The sequence below is a fragment of the Alosa sapidissima genome, chromosome 2 (assembly GCF_018492685.1).
Source record: "Alosa sapidissima isolate fAloSap1 chromosome 2, fAloSap1.pri, whole genome shotgun sequence".
NCBI lineage: Eukaryota > Metazoa > Chordata > Actinopteri > Clupeiformes > Clupeidae > Alosa > Alosa sapidissima.
Window position 1 is genome coordinate 10322561 of NC_055958.1, and position 21503 is coordinate 10344063.

At 41.2% G+C, this 21503-nt stretch overlaps 1 protein-coding gene across 2 annotated transcripts in view; it reads left to right on the plus strand.

Annotated features, from left to right (window-relative positions):
• Positions 1-21503, plus strand: part of plekhm3 (pleckstrin homology domain containing, family M, member 3) — a 61427-nt gene that overhangs the window by 4310 nt on the left and 35614 nt on the right. For both annotated transcript variants that reach the window (XM_042067847.1, XM_042067857.1), the window contains exons 2-3: positions 11459-11903; positions 20477-21412. In XM_042067847.1, coding sequence (XP_041923781.1) covers positions 11483-11903; positions 20477-21412 — 1357 coding nt within the window. In that variant the 5' untranslated portion in view covers positions 11459-11482. The remainder of the gene's footprint in view (positions 1-11458; positions 11904-20476; positions 21413-21503) is intronic.

A 21503-nucleotide genomic window follows, 5' to 3' on the forward strand; every position in this document is an offset into this window, starting at 1 on the left:
TTAGGCTTGTTCGACTTCATGCAGATCTGCTCAGATCTGACTTGATGTGATGCATGCTGGGTTGAACACAATGCATACTGGGATGGACGCAATGCTCACTGGTTAGAAATCCTGTCCGACTTCTGTCAGCAGGGGAGGGACTTACCACCGTGTCACCATGTCACATGACCTAAAATATCGCCGGAGTCTTAGCCTGCAGACAGATCTTGCAGTTGCCTTCCACGGTCTGCACGACCGGAAACCCCCCCCCGTGACGTCAGTTCAAAGACGTGATGGGGCCATTTGGGAGGAATCTCCTCATGGTGATTTTGACTGGTGTCTCATGCTGCTTCCTTATGTTGGAATATGCGAAAATTAACCGAAATTGAAGGGATACCTTCTCATATGTGATTTCTGCAACAATGGTAGGCTAGCCTACTGAAAACGTTTGGATATTCTGTTATTTTCTGCTGTTGGTTAAATAGATAGTAGGGCTGCACGATTATGGCCAAAATGATAATCACGATTATTTTGATCAATATTGAGATCACGATTATTTATCACGATTATTAATTAATTTTAGTGAGAATTTTTTTTTTCCCTAAACATATTGGACTTGCTATCTGGCTCACCCAAATTCTTCCCCTCACATTTACTCCCCTAAATTACTGCAAATATAGATTTGACTGCGACTTCCAAACTTCCAAACAACTTCCAAACAAATGTTTTGTGCGTGCTACTTTGTTAATATTTGGGAAAACGTTAACAGCCCACCGGGAATCCTCCCAACGCTCCCCATTAGCCACTTAAGCTCTGCTTCTTGTTCATGAGTTTACTGTAATTGTTTAGTCCAGGGGTGTCCAAACTTTTTGACTGAAGGGCCACATTGGGTTTTGAAAATTGGCCAGCGGGCCACACACAAATAATAATAATAATAATAATAATAATGTTTTGTATTATTTAAATGACAAAATAATTTTGTTGTAGAAAAATAATTTCTTAAGAAATACTGTTAATTTGATGCTGTTTAATTCATTTATAAATGGTGCACTGTCACTTTAAGACTCTTTGCCAGCTCCACTCAAATAGCCTATGGCTAGTGCTGTGCCTATGCTGTTTAAAAGTTTAAAATTGGTCAGTAGTGGGAACTACTGTTGCCATCGCCCTCTCTCCCACGCTCAAATGCGTCCCCAATTAAATGGACTAGCATAACGTAGTTAGATCTGCTGCAATGGAGATACTATGTATCTCGATGTGACAAGCTGTTTTGACATTGACATTGTAAACGTTCTCTAAGAAGAGTGTAAAGCAGTTTGTAGTAGCCTAAAGTTAACCACAACGTCGTCTATCGCTGGAAAAAAATAGCGAGCGGCCTATGATAAACTAATAAATGCTCGGCGGGCCGGATTAAAGTGCATGGCTGGCCGCAGTTTGGACACCCCTGGTTTAGTCATTCGTTGATATGTAAAACACTGACGTGTAGGCTACATTTTCATTATTGTTCACTCGTTTTGAGTAGGCCGTGTCTTGAAACGCATATGCATTGTAGGTTGCACATGAAGCTTATAAAATACATGAATAAAATTCACGGATCCCGTCGTTAGCTCAACTCTTATTACAGTAGGCTATAGGCTATCGGAGGAAGCAAACAAGGACTAAAAGTTAACGTGATAAAAAAAGGCATGTGTGGTTTACGTCATGTGATGTGTTTCACGAGTTGAGAGCCCTGCTTTGCTTATATTTTTGGTTAACTTAACTTGCCTGAAATCAGAAATATTTTTGAACAATGGATGATCCGCTTCGAGGGACAAGCTCTTGGCCTTCTGCTGTGCCACACATTTGATTTTTGATCGTCGTTTATTGTATAGTCTAACTAGCCTACTAATAGTTAACATAATGTCACTAGTCCACAGTGCATCAGGCTGAACAGTGCAGGGAACAGCTGTCATTGGTAGGCTGCATGCAGGCACATGGTCAGACAGGTTTAAGGAGCGCTTGATTTGTTTTGTAGCGCAGCGTTCTATGGGTTGCCAGGTTGGTTCTATGGGGTAGAGCACGCATTTGAAATATCGCTCGATCACGCAAATTTGATCGTGGGAAGCCAAAATCGTGATCGTGATTAAAATTCGATTAATTGTGCAGCCCTAATAGATAGACACACATATAGGGAAAACACTTGATATTGAATTTATGTGCTACAATGCAGGCCTGTTAACTGTATGACAACAGTGGTTTATTTAAACTACATCAGAATGTATTTCGTCAGTCATCATGCTCATTTTAATGAGTAAGAATGAAAGTTATGCTGTATTTATTGCAAACAAAATTCCGCAATATCTCCCGCGAGTTACGTCAGGCAGACTGTAGCCTGTCTGTCCGGGATGAGCTGCCCTCTGTTGTAGCTCCTCCCGGCTAGCCTCTGAAGATCACGTTAACGTAGAAAGCCAGACAAAGTCAGACGCAGTTCATTTCAAGCCTACTGTGTGTTTTCCGTATGCTAGGAAGAAGCCTTGCCTCGTCTTTGAAGGATTCGACTCGGCAGGACTCGTTCTACCAAGCACGAATCCTTGGCTTTGAGAAAAGCCCTGAGTGTTGTTAATGCGTGTGCTTTGTTTTCTGTCAGTTAAATATGATTCCATCCATTTGATTGCATCCCCAGAAAAAATAAAATAGGATGGTTTTGACAAAAGAGCGTCATGATCGACAGTGCCAAATTCTTTCTTTAAATCTAAAAATATTGCACCCACTATACCTCCTTTGTCTAAATTCATTTTGATGTTCTCGATAAAAAAGCAGTTGGCTGTTTCTGTGGAGTGATTACTTCGAAAGCCAAACTGCATTGGGTGCAGTGGTGAATGGCCTTGGCTAAGATGAGTAATCAGCTGTTTTGCCACCCATTTCTCGGCTACCTTGCATATCACAGGTTACTGATGGGCCTGTATTTCTCCACCAGTGTTTTATTCCGGCCTTGAAAATGGGGGTTACCACAGCTGTTTTCCACGGCCTTGGGAAAATACCTTGTTTAATTGATAAATTGATTAAGTGTGTGTGGTTTGATTAAAGGGGGTCATTCCGTGTCAAACCACCCAGTGGCTGACAGGTCACCCTCTCCAAAAAAATCTGAAAAAATCACAAGTGTTTGTAGACCAAACCTATGCATAAATCTTAAATAGTATATCTGTATCACTAATGGTTCCAAAACTACAGCCCTTTGAAGTTTGAAGTCATTTTAAGCATCGTCGTGAACAATCCTTTTTGTTCAAATTCCAACATTATTGGCTATTTTGGTATTTCACACACATTAGTGAAACTATGTGAATAGAAGTACATTTTCCTGTTAAATGAAAAAATCCAATCAAATCAGGTGTATCTTGTGTAATTCCCCCTCAGCAAAGCTATGAAAATGGCTATAAATTCATTATGTAAAAAAACATCACCACCTTTGAGGGCTTCTCATTCAAAAAGTATGTGACACACATTCATCAGATTTTTCCCCCACTCATATATGTATTATAAGGTAATGTCCATGCATTAACTTAGGTTGTTTTCATTATCATATTGTCAGAACATTTTTTAAATTGGGCTTGATTTTCTTAAAGCCTGTTTTCATCTTCTCATTTCACCACGTGGACAGTTAACAGGATTTTTTTTAACATTTTACCATATATCATTCTGTATGTGAGGATCATCTGCCCAACATTTGGGCTTGTTGCGGAGTTTCTTTATTGAGATAATAGTTTTGAAAAATATTGTCTATAAATCCACTGAATTTGTACTTCATCTGCAGTACCACTTTACACCACATGTGGTGCTCTTTTAATACAATGGAAGTCAATGTAAGAGTAGGAGAGTCACTTGTTTGCTGCACATATTCAATCTAAACACACAGTTTATGGTTGATGGTTGAATTGCTCCAAATAATTATTGCAACATTAACAACATACTACTCATACATAAATCTTGTTTAGAGAAAATAAACTGATCAAGTAAATTATACACACATAAGACTGACTGGTCATCATACATGCAGCAAGAGGATTTAGCATAATTGCCATCTTTTATGAGTTTTCAACAACAGCTTCAACCTATCAGTGCCTATGCGAGTACTTTAATAAATATAGCTGCAAGCAGCAATGTGGGGGCCAAGCAGCTGAGCAGGAGTTGGGATTGCATTGGACTGGACTGGAATGGACTGGACTAGACTGGAATGGAATGGACTGGACTGGATTAGATTGGATTTGATTGGGAATGGGTCTTGAATGCATGTACAAATTTTGCTTTCCATGCGTAAAAGCATTGCTGAGATATGAGCCTACTTTATGTGATTATAGATTGGACTGGATTGGATTGGATTGGACTGGACTGGATTGGATTGGGATTGCTGCGATACAAACCTACTTCATGTGATTGTTGATTGGATTGGATTGAATTGGACTTAATTGGACTAGATTGGATTGGATTGGGATTGGGTCTTGAGTCCATGTACAAAGTTTGGTTTCAATACATGAAAGCGGTAGTAAGATATGAGCCTAATTCATGTGATTATAGTTCCCCCTAGTGGTCAAAAGACACCAAATGTATTGTACTTATTATAAGCCTACTTCCTGTGATTATACATTGGATTGGACTGGGTTGGGTTGGATTGGACTGGACTAGACTGGATTGGATCGAACTGGATTGGATTGGACTGGATTGAATTGGATTGGGATTGCTGAGATATGAGCCTACTTCATGTGATATTGGATTGGATTGAATTGGATTGGGATTGGGTCTTGAGTCCATGTACAAAGTTTGGTTTCAATACATGAAAGCGTTAGTAAGATATGAGCCTAATTCATGTGATTATAGTTCCCCCTAGTTCCCCCATAAAACACCAAATGTATTGTAGTTATTATGAGCCTACTTCCTGTGATAATAGATTGGATTGGACTGGATTGAACTGGATTGGATTGGATTGGATTAGATTGGACTGAATTGGATTTGGATATAAGGCTGGATATATTTCCTGCTAATTATAGCGCACGTAGTGGTCAAATGTCACCAAATTTATTGTAGGTACTAGTGCTGGGCAGTATACCGGTTCACACCGTATACCGGTGTATATTTTCGTTATGATATGAATTTTTAATATACCGCCATGCCGGTGTATTTGATTACACAACGTTTGGAATGCTGCGCCGCGCAACAGTGTTTCAGACGGGACTTTTTTCACACACGCATGGTGCGACTGCGAGGCATGGTGAGGGTAAACACAAAACACCTTAAGTTTTTCCCCTGAAGTATACCTTAAATTGTTTCTTTAGTTAAGGAAAAACGTTAAGGGATACTGCACTGAAAGGGATTTACGGTCACGAAAATTCTATTGAGATTGTTCAACAGCTGTAACTAGCAGGCTAGTAGGTTAGTTAGCAACCCAGCGAACAGAGTGAAGTTTAATGAACTTATCATTCATCTCACCTTAAGAATCCACTGAAATTATCCAGGTAGCAAGTAAAGCATGTTATAGACATGAACTGGGCAATACTAGCTGGCTAGCTAGAAATGATCCTGACTGTCATCAGTGCACCAAAACAAACCTTTTTGTTAATGTTTTGCCTAGCGAACCGAACCGAAGCTCATGACAGGCTAACAAGACATCCACATCAAGTTAACGTTAGCCTACCACTAACATAGTCATGTAAACCACACAATAATAATAAGGCATGTTTCTGATAGTCCTATTTGACAGAGTAAGCATATTAGCAGAGAGGTTTTATTTTAAATTGTATAATTTTCAAAAAAGTATATTATTGCAAGTTGCACTACTTTTTGTATTGGTTTTATACAAGATGTTTGTGAAATTTGCACAGTAAAAGTTCTGTATTTTGACTGCAATTGTCTTGATTAGATTCTTCATTAGAATCATGAGTGGCTCTTTGTAAACAGCATCATTTTCTGGGGCCATGCAAAACTGCATTATCCCTTGTGTGGAGTTATTGTACATCATGACAGTAAAATAGACCATCCTTAGTCAATGTACTGCAGCAATTCCTCTCAACCTGTAGAAAATACTGTGAACATCTGATTATGCATGAAAAAAATACCGCCATATACCGTGAAACCGTAAGAATTTTGAAAAATACCGTGATATACATTTTTGGTCATACCGCCCAGCACTAGTAGGTACTCGGGGCGTGTTCACGAGTCTATATACCAAGTTTGGTGTTGATATGACAAAGTCTTGCTAATTATAGTGCCCCTAGTGGTCAAAATACCAACTATATCAAGTTTGGTTTACGTGAAAGCATTGCTGAGATATGAGCCTACTTCCTGTGATTATAGCGCCCCCTAGTGGTCAAAAGACACCACATTTATTTTGCGTCCTCAGGATTGGGTCCCAAGTCCATGTGCCAAGTTTGGTTTTGATACGTGTAAGCGTTGCAGAGATATGAGCCTACTTCCTGTAATTATAGCGCCCCCTTAGTGGTCAAAGGTCACCAAATTTCTTGAGCCTCCTCCCAAGTGGGTCCTGAGTCCATGTACCCAGTTTGGTTTTGATACGTGAAAGCTTTGCTAAGATAAAAGTTGACTTCCTGTTTGAGATTCTTGGAAACTGATGAGCGTGAATGTTGATTGTCTGATGTCATTCATGTGCTGTTCAATGATGTGAATCTTAAATGAGCAATAGTAGAATGTCATGTGTAGCTGGATCATAATGCTGTAGCTGGGATTCGAACTCTCAACCTATGGATCCCTAGTACCAGGCATTATCCCATTGAGCCACAGCCAATGCTAAACTTTGGAAAGTCACGTTCACATGGTATAAATGTGTATTGATAATCTTTGAAATTTTGGGGAAATTAAACACTTGTAGTCAAGAACACTAATGGAAGAAATATAAATATGGCAGAGTGAATTATGAGGAGAAATGGTTAACAAAGAAGCTCTGTGTCTTGAGATTCTGATGAACTGATGAGCTTGAAATGTTAATTGCCTGATGTCATTCAGGTGCTGTTCAATGTGAATTTTAAATGACCAACAGTATGCAGCTTGAAAATAATGCTCTAGCTGGGATTCAAACTCTCAACCTAAGGATCGCCAGTACAAGGCATTATCCCACTGACCCACTGACATGTTGGCAAGTCACATTCACATGGTGAAAATGTGTATTGGTAAGCAAACAACATCAAGAAATCTCCAAGCCCAAATGTGACAATATAATTTAGGCCTTTCCTAAAAGAGTTAATTATGAAGGAAAAATGGTTAACAAAGAAGTTCCCCTTAATGCCATACTGTGTCTCAGCAATTCTTGGGAACTGATGAGCGTGAATGTTAATTGCCTGATGTCATTCAGGTGATGATCAATGTGAATCTTAAATGACCAATAGCATGTGCAGCTAAGAAACACCAGTACAAGGCATTATCCCACTGATCCACTGACAATCCTTCATATTGCTAAGTCACATTCACATGGTGAAAATGTGTATTGGTAAACACACAACAAGAAAACTCCAAGCAAACATTTCACATGAGAATTAAGAGCTTTTGAAAAAGAGTACAGATCTGAAAATTTGCACTGTTAATGGTATCCACCTCCATACAATAACAAAAGTACTCATATAGCAATATAGGTGATATAGGAAAAAAGGACTGAGTGGTCCAACATCATTGGCCTATATCTCTGAAATGGAACAAGATATCAAAAATGTTTTGATAGCTTTTGTGTGATTTGGTCTAAACATTGTCTGTGAGAATTTTGGTGAAGATTTTATAATTTTTGAAGCCTGTGAAACTTTTTATAATGTTTAGCTTTTCTATGAAATTGTGGCAAAAGTAAACATTTTTAGAGCATAAGACCAGGGTGAAAAATATGCATCTGAATTTAGAGATTAATATGATAAAATAATTTTGAGTCTAGGTCAATCTGGTAAGGAGAAATAAGCATAATTTACTTTTTTTTTGGCAATAGCGCCACCTTTGGGTGCAGTACCCCAGGTTTTGGGTTATGGGTAGAGGGGGGTACTGGTAACCATACCTGAGAATTTCACAACTTTTTACTGTATGGTTCAATGGCAAATATATAAGTAGTATACTCTTTTGTAGGGATGCACGATATATCGGTGGCCGATATATTATTAGCCGGTAAGTGAAAAAATGAAAATATTATTATCGGTCCGATAACAGAATTCTGGCTGATAATTTGCGTCAATATTTTTTAAAGTCCTAATATAGGCCTACGTAAGGTCCGTCTGGCTACACTGAGCTAGCCTACTTGAGCTTGGTTGGCTATACTTTTTCCTCAATATAATGTCAGTGGTGTGAATGTATTTCACCACTCTAACAAAATCTGTGGATATGCGTTCATTTGGGAATCTGTGCATCTCAAAATCCTCTTGTGAATGATCCGCCATTTAGCCTTAACAGAGCGGAGCTCAGCCCTATCTAGAGCCGTCTTGTGCTGATGTGTTTGCACTTTTTAAAAAAAAATTTCAAGAGTAATATTATCGGTTATCGTATCGGTATCGGCCACAACAAACCAATAAATATCGGTTGTCGTTATCGGCCCTAAAATTCCATATCGGTGAATCTCTACTCTTTTGATCCCGTGAGGGAAATTTGGTCTCTGCATTTATCCCAATCCGTGAATTCGTGAAACACACTCAGCACACAGTGATGTGAAGCACACATTAATCCCGGCGCAGTGAGCTGCCTGCAACAACAGCGGCGCTCGGGGTGCAGTGAGGGGTTAGGTGCCTTGCTCAAGGGCACTTCAGCCGTGCCTACTGGTTGGGGTTCGAACTAGCAAACCTCCGGTTACAAGTCCGAACCAGTAGGCCATGGCTACCCCTAAATGAGCGTTTTGTATAATAGGAAAAAGTACAATCACTATGGGTGCCTCGCAGCTTTTCTGCTTGGCCCCCAATTACTAGCCAGCTGGTTATAAAGTCTATATGCATGGTAACGCAGTCCTCTGTGAGAGACAGACAAAGAGCATCAAAACTTCTCCTGGTGCCTAAAATGACGCCAGGATATTTCAAAAAGTTTGTGCTTTTGACCATTTGTGCCCTGAAAGGCAAGTCTTTTACATTCATATTCGGTTACATCTGCCAAGAACGAGAACGAGCTGACACATTGAGTAACGAGTAATGAGTACATTTTAGCTTTAGCCTACCGTAAAACCTTATAGCGGCGTGGACAAAGGGAATGACTGCTAATGTGTTGAATCTTCACCTAAATAAAGTAAGGGTTTAACAGTCCGTGAAATTTGTTCACAATATGAAAGTGTATACTGTCGAATTATGCAAAAGCGTGAAATTCGACATTTTAACCTGTACGTTTGTTTATCGTGGATTTTCTCAAAATAGCACCGTGCGCAAAACGACTGGTTTCGCCTTGCAGGTTCACATACTTACTTATATGTTATGATTTTAATATCTTGTGTAACGGATGCCAGCTAGCTTAGCTGTGCTTGTGGAACGTCGGTAAACCTCACTCCCCGACGCCTCAAGAGTGCTGCTGGCATGCGAGCCAGTAGCCTGGGCTATTGTCTCAATTGTTAGCGCGCTCACCTCCCGATCCGAGGTGCTGCTGTTCGCGGGTTCGAGTCCGGGCGTGTGCAGGGCTGAATCGCGCAGGTTCAACACAACGCAGGTTACACTTGCACATAAACAGGAAATGTATCATAAAGTCAAAGTGCATTGAATGAACAGTCTGAAACTTCTCAGGTTAGTAGATATTATGATTATGATTATGAGAATATCCAGAAACCCAATTGGCCTTCCTGGCATAGCGCCACCACCTGGCCAAGCAGGAAATGTGCCAGAAATGGGCAATGCCTTAACTGATTTATATGAAACTTAGTAGGTATAAAATATTGGAAATCATTATTGTGGTGATATTCACATGTGCAATTCAGATGCCTAGCATAGTGCCACCATCTGGCCAAGCATGAAATGTGCCAGAAATGTTCTATGCTTTGAATGAACAGTCTGAAACTTAACAGGTTAATAGATATTATGATTATGATGATATCCAGACACCCAATGGGCCTGGGACCTGGCCAAGCAGAAAATGTGCCAGAAATTGATAATGCCTCAACTGATTAATCTGAAACTTAAATATAAGATATCATTATTGTGATTATATTCACATGCATCACAAACACACACACGCACACAGATATATACACACACACTTACAGAATCTGACACACAGAAAATACATTATTATTAACATGACCAGTCAAATAACACAAGTCTCACTACACACCACACACATGCTCACTCTCTCTCTGTGTCTCTCTCTTTCTCACACACACACACACACATGCACACGCACAATAACACTGACCTCGCCTACAACGTGAATTTTTCCTGATTGATTTATTTCTGGAAGTCAAGTGAATTAGCAAAATTTCCCTACTAATCTAGTGCGTATTCACTGTAACTCCTAAACTTGAAACAATTTCCACTGTGTTTGACATCAAATGAAAGTTAGATGAACAACTTTAGTTGTGTACTGTATGTGGTTGTTTTACTGTTACAACTTATTGCAGTATTTGTATCATTAAAACAATCAGGCGTGAACTGGTAATCAATGCAACTGGCGGATAAAAAGATAAAGGACTGTACACATCAGCTGATTATGTTATTGTATTAGCCAATGAATTGATTATTATTATTTTGAGCGTAGAATTCCTAATCATCATAATGGGGCGCATCGTCTCAAGTAAACGCTTGGTGACACCACCTTCCAATTAGCATATTCGTGACGTAATAATGTTATGTTGGCATTCATTTAATAATGCCAGACGTGATGGCCCTTTACACCTGTTTGCTCTCTCCTACTCTGTACTCATACAGTAACTGTATTTTAACAACCTAATTCAAAGAATTTTTAATATTCTAAAACTGATAGTTCCGGTCCTTGATTGTGATTGGCTGAATTGCGTTCAATGGCATTGTTAAATCCAGCATAAACATACACCTTGACCGCATTTCGTTCTATATTACTGCGCTACCATAACTTGATAGTAGCTGCATCTCGACGTTGCTTGGCAACCATTCAGATAGAGGAAATATATTTCTTGGCGGAAAAATGATTATCTAGGAATAACTCGTTATATTTATAGTTGCTGTGCCTTTACTTTATGAAACTTTGCCAGGTATTTATAGTAACAGTTTTAGAAAAGCAATAAGCCATTCGAGTCCATAGTTTAATGCTATCATAATACAATGTCATACTATGGTCTGTCAACATTGAGCCTTGAAAATAAAGGAGATTTCCCCAGGGATTTCAATATTGGGTTTTCTGTTGCTATCCCTCTGCTAACAGGACAAATTCACAGACTAAAACACGTCAGGACATGTTCTCAACAATTTTAACATTCTGCAGGTGCACATGAAGCATTTCATAGATGAATAAAGCACTTGTGTTTGATTTTTTGGCAAATTTTTCTTGGCTTCATGAACAATGTATTCTCTTCTTTTGTTATGATTAGTTTTGTCGTGACAGTCTGGAAGTGATGGAAGGTGTGGAAGTTGAGGATGTCAGCCCTGCCTTGGAGGCCACAGAAGACTTTCTTGAAAGTAGCCAGGGTGATGGCCAACTACAGCCATGTAGATTAGAGGAGGTGTCCGTACTGTGCAAACTAAGTGGGATGTGGAACCTTCTGGCTGGACAGCATCAAGAAGATTCAAAAAGTTGGGCCTGGACTGAGCAGACAACCACCCACAGTATCTTGGGCTATAGGCATGGAAAGAGGTGTCGGGCCCACTCGACCAACGACCTTGCTGTCCATAGCAGTACTCTCAATAATGGCAGCTTTAAGCGTGGCCACAACCGATCACACTCAGATATGAACTACAGCACCTGCACAGATAATGGCTTGCCAGTACTTGACAGAAATATGTTGAAAACCTTGGCCTTCAGGACAAGAGGAGAAGGTACGACAACCTTTTTATTGTCTTTATACCCTCATGTGGAACCAGTGTCACACAAGCCTGTTGAACTAATTGCCTCTATTCAAAGAGATTCCATATCAAATCTGCCAGGTTCTAGATCACCCTATCATCAAATCTATTTTGTGCTTTTTGCTGAATGTGCCTTTCCAGCTTCTGAGATTCATGGTTCCTTTGGTACAGTATGTACAGCTTTGACATTCTGTGATGAGGGCCATTTTCCATAGAATTCCAAAATGTATTTAGTGGTAATCAAAATCTAAATCAGGTATACTTTATGTACTTTCTCTCTGACAAGGCTCTAAAAATGGCTGAAAACTAAGAAATGGGATAGAACGACACCTAGTCCATGGGCCAGATGAGATGTCGGTACCACTCAAGGTGGCAAAGGTTGCTTATACTTTTTGAAAAGTCTGTAGTGTCTGTAGTTAGCATTTTTGTATGATAACCCTTCTGGAGTCACAGCTAAATTAGTGTTATCAGCTGTTAAATTTACCCTCCCCCATTGAAAAAACACATTTTCGACACAGGTGCCTATACTGCTATTGGCCTTTGTTAAAGACATATGTGCATATTTGATTTTATTATGTGTGGTATCATTTTAAAGAGGACAATCTGAGCTTTCATTCAAGTCCTTTTATGAACACTTTGGACAAATACAGCCGACCCTGGAGCTCTTCAAGCTTTTAATCACACACATTTTCCTGTCATTTCCGCCTAAATCATCTTTTTTCTTTTAAACCTGTGGCATCAGGCAGAATCAGAGATACAAAATACATGGCGTTTTTTCGAAGAAAGATAGTTTTGCCTACCTCTGAGGTTTCCTTTGCTATTGGACTCTGACTTTAATTTATACTCAACCATCTTCTGGGCTTTGTGATTTTGAAGTTTATTTTGCTATTGCTGGTCCTGTCAGCACTGTCTGACCACTTCTATTTGATCTGCATCTGTTGCCTGAGCTTCAGACAGTGACAAATGTATGCTTGTTTTTGTGAGGCCAAAACTGGTGCATGAACATAACTTCTTGTCCATGATGGGTTGAGACCAGACCAGGGTCAAACCTGAAACTTAAAAAGCCTCAGGGCAGGGCCACAAACACTGACCCTGGTGCTTCACATGAAAATTAATGGTTCTCTATCAGTCGAACTACTCAGCGTTAATCAATGGGAATACACTCCTCGATCACCACTGAACTCCTCTAATAGGTTCTATTGGCGCGAAACGGCTCGGCTATATATTAGCCGTCACGGCCAATAGCAAACACCCTTTCAGGGCTTTCAGACATACGTATAAGACCGGAGGTTCTGCGGATGTTAAATGGTTGGGCACCACCTCTCACCACGTGAGGACGTGTCAATGACGTTTCTTTTGTGCATCCATGTGGCGGGAGCACTTAAATGCCAGGGTCATGACCATGATGGAGTGGCATAATGCTGTCCAGAAAATCGCCGACCTGGAATGACGAAGACATCACGGAGCTACATGAGGGCAGACAGTGTCGTGATAGAATACATGAAGGGAACGGCAAAAGACACGTTGATGTAGGCCTACAACCGCATCGCAAGGCCAAAAGAAATTCAAAAGACCAAATCCTCATAAGCCGAAGGCGCTGAAAAGGCAGTATGACGTCGTCATTGATGACGATAACAGTATTACAGTTTAATACTGTATTACAGTTTAATACTGTTTAATAAATTGTTAGCCAACACGGTCGGTTTTCTGTTCATTGATAGCCTTCTCATGACCTCACTGCTGAGCCCGATATTTGTTGAGAATGAATAATGCCTAGCTAGAGAAAATGAAAAGAAGAAGCTCCTTACTTAAATGCAATAGACACATACAGTATTTGACTAGTTTGCAGGAGCACACAAAAGGCATGTGAATGGCAGATTATCATTTATCATGTTTGATGGACTGTAGTTAGCAGGTGCGTATCCCACATGGGACAGGGGAGATGCTTTTGGGAAAAAAAAAACAGGAAAAAACTAACCACTTCCCCGTTATGTTAGTATTTTGTTTGTTTTTTAAAAACGTTGTATATGATGGCCTTGAAGTCTTGAGTTACTGAATTGGCTGGTACCATAAAGCCTACAAGTTTGTGCATGCTCTCTCCAACGCAAACCAGATTTGGGTTCCATAGCCAAGTAATTCTGCTACATGATGTTGAAAACAGATAAATGTGTTTATTTGAAGCACACATACAAATACTGTAGGTCCGCTTCAAGTAGGCCTATGCACACTTACATGACTACTTCAAGTATTAGCCTACGTACAATAGATTTTTCTTCTTTAGCCTACATAATGCATAGATTTTGTAAACAAAAACAACAGCTGTGACAGCGGCCACATATATTCTGCGTTATAACACGCCTCTTGCGAACTCTGCAAGCCCCCACTCCTCACTCGACAGCCACACAGAGATTCTGTAATGTGCGTGTATGTCGTTCACACATAGGTCAGTATAAGGTCCGCAGGTTAGAATCATATCTGAATCACCCGAAGGGTCAGACCTCCGTTTGACAAACCTCCACATATACTCTGGAGGTTATGTCTGAAAGCCCTTTTTCATTCTTCAGCGACGTCTATTGCCACTGGTCTGAGAACGGAAGAATAGGATCTGAAACAACTGACGGATGACAGAATAAACATTTTCTCTGAAAATAATAAATCAAATCCTAAAAAAGCAAGTATGTCCGATGCCGCCCAAATGAAGCAGTGTGGGCAGTTCATCCCCGCCCTGGACCCACATTCCATTTGCATAAACTGTCTGTATATATCTCATGCCTGGACAGAGTTGGCGGTCCCAAAATTCTGCTCGCACTGCGAGAGGCTGGGGCCGAAGGCTGTCCCCTTCCGGGCTTGCTTGCTTGAGGAGATGGAAGCCAACGGCCCCCCTCCCAGTCTGCCTCTCTTGGGGAGCCACTTGCGCTTCCTGAGTGGCTGCTGGTCGAGCAGGGGGAGGTGAATGTGCCGGTTGGGCTGGCTGCAGAGCTCTTTGGGGTCTCATGATGATGACCAGGTGTCCTTCATGGCCTCCGAGAGTAGCTCACTGGAGCAAACCCGGAGGAGAGTGTAGGGGACGATATGCTCTTGGGGGAAACCCTATTCAGGACGATCACCCGTCCAGGGCTTCGGGCCTTTCTCTGCCCTGCACGGGGCAGAGGAGCAGGGGCTGATCCACCTGCCCAAGGTGGAGGAGGCGCTGGTGCGGTAGCCCGGCCACTCTGCCATCTAAGCCGCGCAGGGCCACTGCCGGTCAGTCGGCTAAGGCTTACTGTGCCTGTGTGGGGTAGGCATGCCGTGCCCTCAACACCACAGCCTTCCACCAGGTCTACGCCGGGGAGAGCATGAGGCTGGCTGCGGAGGAATACCACTGGACCTGGCACAGGGCAGAGCAATGGGCCATTTGGTGGGGCTGGTACGCCATCTGTGGCTCAAGCTGTCCCAGCTACCCGACAGGGAGAAGACTCCATTGCTGGATGCATCTATCTCCCCCTCCGGATTGTTCGGGCCGATGATGGAGAGTATGAGGGAGCATTTTGAGGTGCTGCAGAATAGCACCGTGGCGCACAAGACATTCCTGCCCCGGCAGGAGGCGATCTCCCATCTGGGAGTGGATGCTCTGGCACACGAATGGCCGAAGGCCTTGCTGTATGCTTTCCCCCCCAAAGGCACTGATCCCAGCGATGTTGGAGAGAGTGAGGAGAGGCAGGCACAAAGTGATTGTGATGGCCCCTCATTGGCCCGATCAGATTTGGTTTCCAGTTTGACTCTGGTCTGGTCTCCGGGTGTCCGCGGGGTTGTAAAAAGTATCAAAAGGTAGTAAATGAAATTAGCCAAATTTAAGGCCATTTAAAAGTATTAAAAAGTAATAAACGTCATCTGATGAGGTATTACATTTTCAAACCACTAACTATGATGTTTTCCATTTGTGTTAAGTGCAGGCCTATCTCCTAAAAGTCGCGTCAATTTATTTATATTATATTAATTATATGTGCGAGTAGGACCTGAGCGATATGTCCGTGTGCGTTCGCGGTAAAAACTTTTAGCGCCCCCTCAAACTCTATGCTCAAACTGGACATACGGCTGGCTTACTGCCTAAACTTGTTACCAAAAGTTCGCTACCATTGACGATGTCATGGGAAATTTTTTTTTTCCGGACATTTGGTTAGAGGACTCGAGATTCAAAGACTGGCTTAGGCTAGTTGGCAACAGCCAAGAGGCGTATTACCACGTCTGTAAAAAGACAATAAATGCCCCTGGATGGGAGTGAATGCCGTCAGGTCACATATGGAGTCTACCAGAGCCGCTTTTCTACCGCTCTGGAGTCTACTAGCCAGCAAACAAGAATGGGCGGACGTAATCAGAGGTGGAAGAGTCGACTGCCTGGCTCATCGGCCACGTAGGGCTACTGTCTCCACATAAATATGCGTCATTGAAGCTATCAGTAAGTCTACGCTACCAGCTGTCATTGTCATCCAAAAAAGTAATCATTTGCGCCATCGCGTTTTCAATGACGCAGGCTGTAAGAGCAGCAGACATAGCCTAAACTAGGCCTACATACAGTATCACAATAACCCATTTTCAAATTAAAAGTCCCCATAAAGGCAGAAGGCCTTTTCATTCAAACAAATATATAATTAAATGAAAGGGGAAAAAACAAGAATATAACAGGTAAACATATGCACATGTTATAAGGGGTTATTTGCAATGAGCTACCCCTACCTTGACTACAGAATAGAGGTTAAATATAGGCCTGACAGTGTTGCTTTGTTTAGGCTATAAGATAAGGTTTAGGCTATAGCTCTACCCTCAGTAAGATGTCATGTTAAGGTTAGTTTAACAGGTGTTACCTTTACATTATTCAAAGCTTGCTCAGGAGCTATAGGGTTACTCCCTTGATGTAGTATGTGATGAGATCAAAGTCCCAATAGACTTGCAATTAGTTGAATATAAGAACCTGTGTAGGTTTGTATAGGCTGTATAGTAATATGCTATCAATATATTATAATAGTCAATTTGTCAATTAGTTTCCACAAAATTCCCCAGAAGTCACCATTTAAGGGGTTATTTTTGCAAGCAACAGCAAGGGTGAGCAAGGGACAACAAGGGTGTGTGTGTACTGCGTATGGTCGTGGGCCTTTTTAGAAGAAAGTCCAGTATACCTTTTCTTATTTTCATTTCAAGACTAGGGCTGCACGATTATGGCCAAAATGATAATCACGATTATTTTGATCAATATTGAGATCACGATTATTTATCACGATTATTAATTAATTTTAGTGAGAATGTTTTTTTTCCCTAAACATATTGGACTTGCTATCTGGCTCACCCAAATTCTTCCCCTCACATTTACTCCCCTAAATTACTGCAAATATAGATTTGACTGCGACTTCCAAACTTCCAAACAACTTCCAAACAAATGTTTTGTGCGTGCTACTTTGTTAATATTTGGGAAAACGTTAACAGCCCACCGGGAATCCTCCCAACGCTCCCCATTAGCCACTTAAGCTCTGCTTCTTGTTCATGAGTTTACTGTAATTGTTTAGTCCAGGGGTGTCCAAACTTTTTGACTGAAGGGCCACATTGGGTTTTGAAAATTGGCCAGCGGGCCACACACAAATAATAATAATAATAATAATAATAATAATAATGTTTTGTATTATTTAAATGACAAAATAATTTTGTTGTAGAAAAATAATTTCTTAAGAAATACTGTTAATTTGATGCTGTTTAATTCATTTATAAATGGTGCACTGTCACTTTAAGACTCTTTGCCAGCTCCACTCAAATAGCCTATGGCTAGTGCTGTGCCTATGCTGTTTAAAAGTTTAAAATTGGTCAGTAGTGGGAACTACTGTTGCCATCGCCCTCTCTCCCACGCTCAAATGCGTCCCCAATTAAATGGACTAGCATAACGTAGTTAGATCTGCTGCAATGGAGATACTATGTATCTCGATGTGACAAGCTGTTTTGACATTGACATTGTAAACGTTCTCTAAGAAGAGTGTAAAGCAGTTTGTAGTAGCCTAAAGTTAACCACAACGTCGTCTATCGCTGGAAAAAAATAGCGAGCGGCCTATGATAAACTAATAAATGCTCGGCGGGCCGGATTAAAGTGCATGGCTGGCCGCAGTTTGGACACCCCTGGTTTAGTCATTCGTTGATATGTAAAACACTGACGTGTAGGCTACATTTTCATTATTGTTCACTCGTTTTGAGTAGGCCGTGTCTTGAAACGCATATGCATTGTAGGTTGCACATGACGCTTATAAAATACATGAATAAAATTCACGGATCCCGTCGTTAGCTCAACTCTTATTACAGTAGGCTATAGGCTATCGGAGGAAGCAAACAAGGACTAAAAGTTAACGTGATAAAAAAAGGCATGTGTGGTTTACGTCATGTGATGTGTTTCACGAGTTGAGAGCCCTGCTTTGCTTATATTTTTGGTTAACTTAACTTGCCTGAAATCAGAAATATTTTTGAACAATGGATGATCCGCTTCGAGGGACAAGCTCTTGGCCTTCTGCTGTGCCACACATTTGATTTTTGATCGTCGTTTATTGTATAGTCTAACTAGCCTACTAATAGTTAACATAATGTCACTAGTCCACAGTGCATCAGGCTGAACAGTGCAGGGAACAGCTGTCATTGGTAGGCTGCATGCAGGCACATGGTCAGACAGGTTTAAGGAGCGCTTGATTTGTTTTGTAGCGCAGCGTTCTATGGGTTGCCAGGTTGGTTCTATGGGGTAGAGCACGCATTTGAAATATCGCTCGATCACGCAAATTTGATCGTGGGAAGCCAAAATCGTGATCGTGATTAAAATTCGATTAATTGTGCAGCCCTATTCAAGACATTTGTCATTTTGTCTTGATTGAGATAGAATGATAGTGAAAGAAAGAGTGTAATGCTGGAGAAGTGGTGTGTGCTCTTCCTACACATACAGTAACAATGAAATAACTTTTTTATCTTGGGTTAGGATTAAATAACAAATAATTGTGTATAGGCCAGTGTTTTTATTGAAGCAAAAAAGGAACAAAGTATCCAGTAACTGTAATAATAGATAATTGATTTGAATTGTAAGCATTGCTATACCTTCTTATTCAGAAAGTTAAGTAACAAAAATGACATCTGTTACTTTATAATTAGTCACCCCCAACACTGAATTTCGAAAGGTTGCCACTAGTTGCAGCTCGAAGTCGTGTTGGTATTAAACAATATTGTGAAGGTATTAAAAAAGGTATTAAAAGGTATTAAATTCAACTTAAGAATTTCTGTCTATACCCTGGGTCTCAACTCCTTCATGGACAAGAAATGATGTTCAAGCACTTGTTTTGGCCTCGCACAAACAAGCATACATTTGTCACTGTCTGAAGCTCAGATCAAATAGAAGTGGTCAGACAGTACAGACAGGACCAGCAATAGCAAAATAAACTACAAAATCACAAAGTCAGAGTCCAATAGCAAAGGAAACCTCAGAGGTTGGCAAAACTATCTTTCTTCGAAAAAACGCCATGCCTGATATAAAGCTGAAAATCACCACCTCAGAATGAGATAATATGGGTAAATTATACATTTTCTGAATCCTTAGTCATGCCAGTATTGCAGTGTTTGTATTTTGTATCTCTGATGCTCCCCGATGCCACAGGATTAAAAGAAAAAAGATGATTTAGGTGGAAATGGCAGAAAAAATTGTGTGATTCAAAGTTTGAAGAGCTCCAGGGTTGGCTGTATTTGTTCAAAGTGTTCACAAAAGGGCTTGAATGAAAGCTCAGATTGTCCCCTTTATGATGCCAAACAACAAAATCAAATATGCAAATATGTCTTTAACAAAGGCCAATAGCAAGATAGGCACCTGCATCAAAAATGTGTTTTTTCAATGGGGTAGGGTAACTTTAACAGCTGATAACACTAATTTAGCTGTGACCAGAAGGGCTATCAGACAAAAATGTTAACTACAGACATGTATCTTTTCAAAAAGTATAAGCAACCTTTGCCACCTTGAGTGGTACCGACATCTCATCTGGCCCATGGACTAACCCCCTTTGAGAACTTCTCACTCTAAAAATTCTGGGCTTGGGCCCATGTTGATGTGGGACGCCTGGCTATGGCCCGAATGGAACGAAACTGCCATATGGGTCACTTCATTGATTTTGTGGAGATGGGCTGCATCCACACCCTCTATGATAAAACACACAAGAGACACTAATTGTGTCTTTCCATCAATTTACTATACTGTGTCTAGACACTGATTGCAAATTGGCTGGCAAATCATGTTGCCAGCTGCAATTTTTTGTTTAAACTATCACCTCCTTTCCCAACACATACAACACAGTCATTGTTCTTCCTGCTTAGACATTCTGAGACGTTTTCATGGCATCAGACAGGAGCTCTTCAAAAAGTCTAGTATGAATAATACAAATAGTGATAAAATGTGTTTATGCTAAATTGGTATAATGCTTTAAGTTTACATACATTTTGAGATTACTATTTGTTTCCGAGTTAAGTGCCTCTCTCTTTTCCATGATCTTTTGTTTTGTTTTCTGTTACAGCAAATCCAGAATGGGATTCCAGTTTGGTTAAACAGGGAGCGCTGGAACAGAGAGAGGGCACTAGGGGCCGCTGGACTTCATGTCATGTCGAACTTACCAACTGTGAACTTCGCCTGTACAGCCTGGACAGTAGTGGTAACAGGCAGCTCTGTACTGCACTGTCGCTCTCTCACTGCCAGGCAGTTGGTCCGTTGCAAGGCCAAGATGGACATGTGCTGGAGGCACTCTTTTTTAACAGTACCCTCCTGCAGCTTCGAGCTTCCTGCCAGTGGGAGGCACAAGAGTGGAGCAGGTTGTTATGGGCATGTGTAATTGCCACCCGACCACATAAAGACCCGACCTATTCCAGTAGAACTGCCTTTGAAGCATCTGCTTCAACCACATTGCTGGCACAGCTTACTCCAACCAAGCGACCCACCACCTTACCTCTGTTCATAGAACAGTGCACCAGTGTCCTCAAGGTGGGCCAGTTAAAACAACTCTGTGACCTCAATAACTGGAGGGCCTTTAACTTTGTGCTCACACATACCCATCTGCAAGCCTTCCCAACTGAGGATAAATGTTGTCTGTCTGAACCGTTGCTCCAATATCACCTTGCATCCTGCCTTGCTGTGCAGCATGATGCATCTGAGGAAAGTGGCTGTTTACGCTTCCAGGCAGTCTTTGCAAATGAGGTACTCTGTATGCAGGCAGCGAATGAACCTAAGGCACAGAGTTGGGTGGAGGCCTTGCGTTCTGCAGTAGCTGCACAGAGAGGACGGGGCTCTTTGGGAGAGGACAGCAAGCCTGGTCTTTCAACTCTAACTAAGACTCAAGAGCGTCTCCATGGGCAAGTTCAGAAAGACAATCACCAGTCAGTCACCACCAGCTTCCTCAGCATCCTTACATGCTTGGCTGTGGAGAAGGGACTGACTGCCCAGAACTTCAGGTGTGCAGGTATCCAGTCTGTTCCATAATTCTACTTGTCTGGGAAAATGTCTTCCTATTTGTATTTGTTACTGTAATAGTAATTGGGTCATTCCATGTC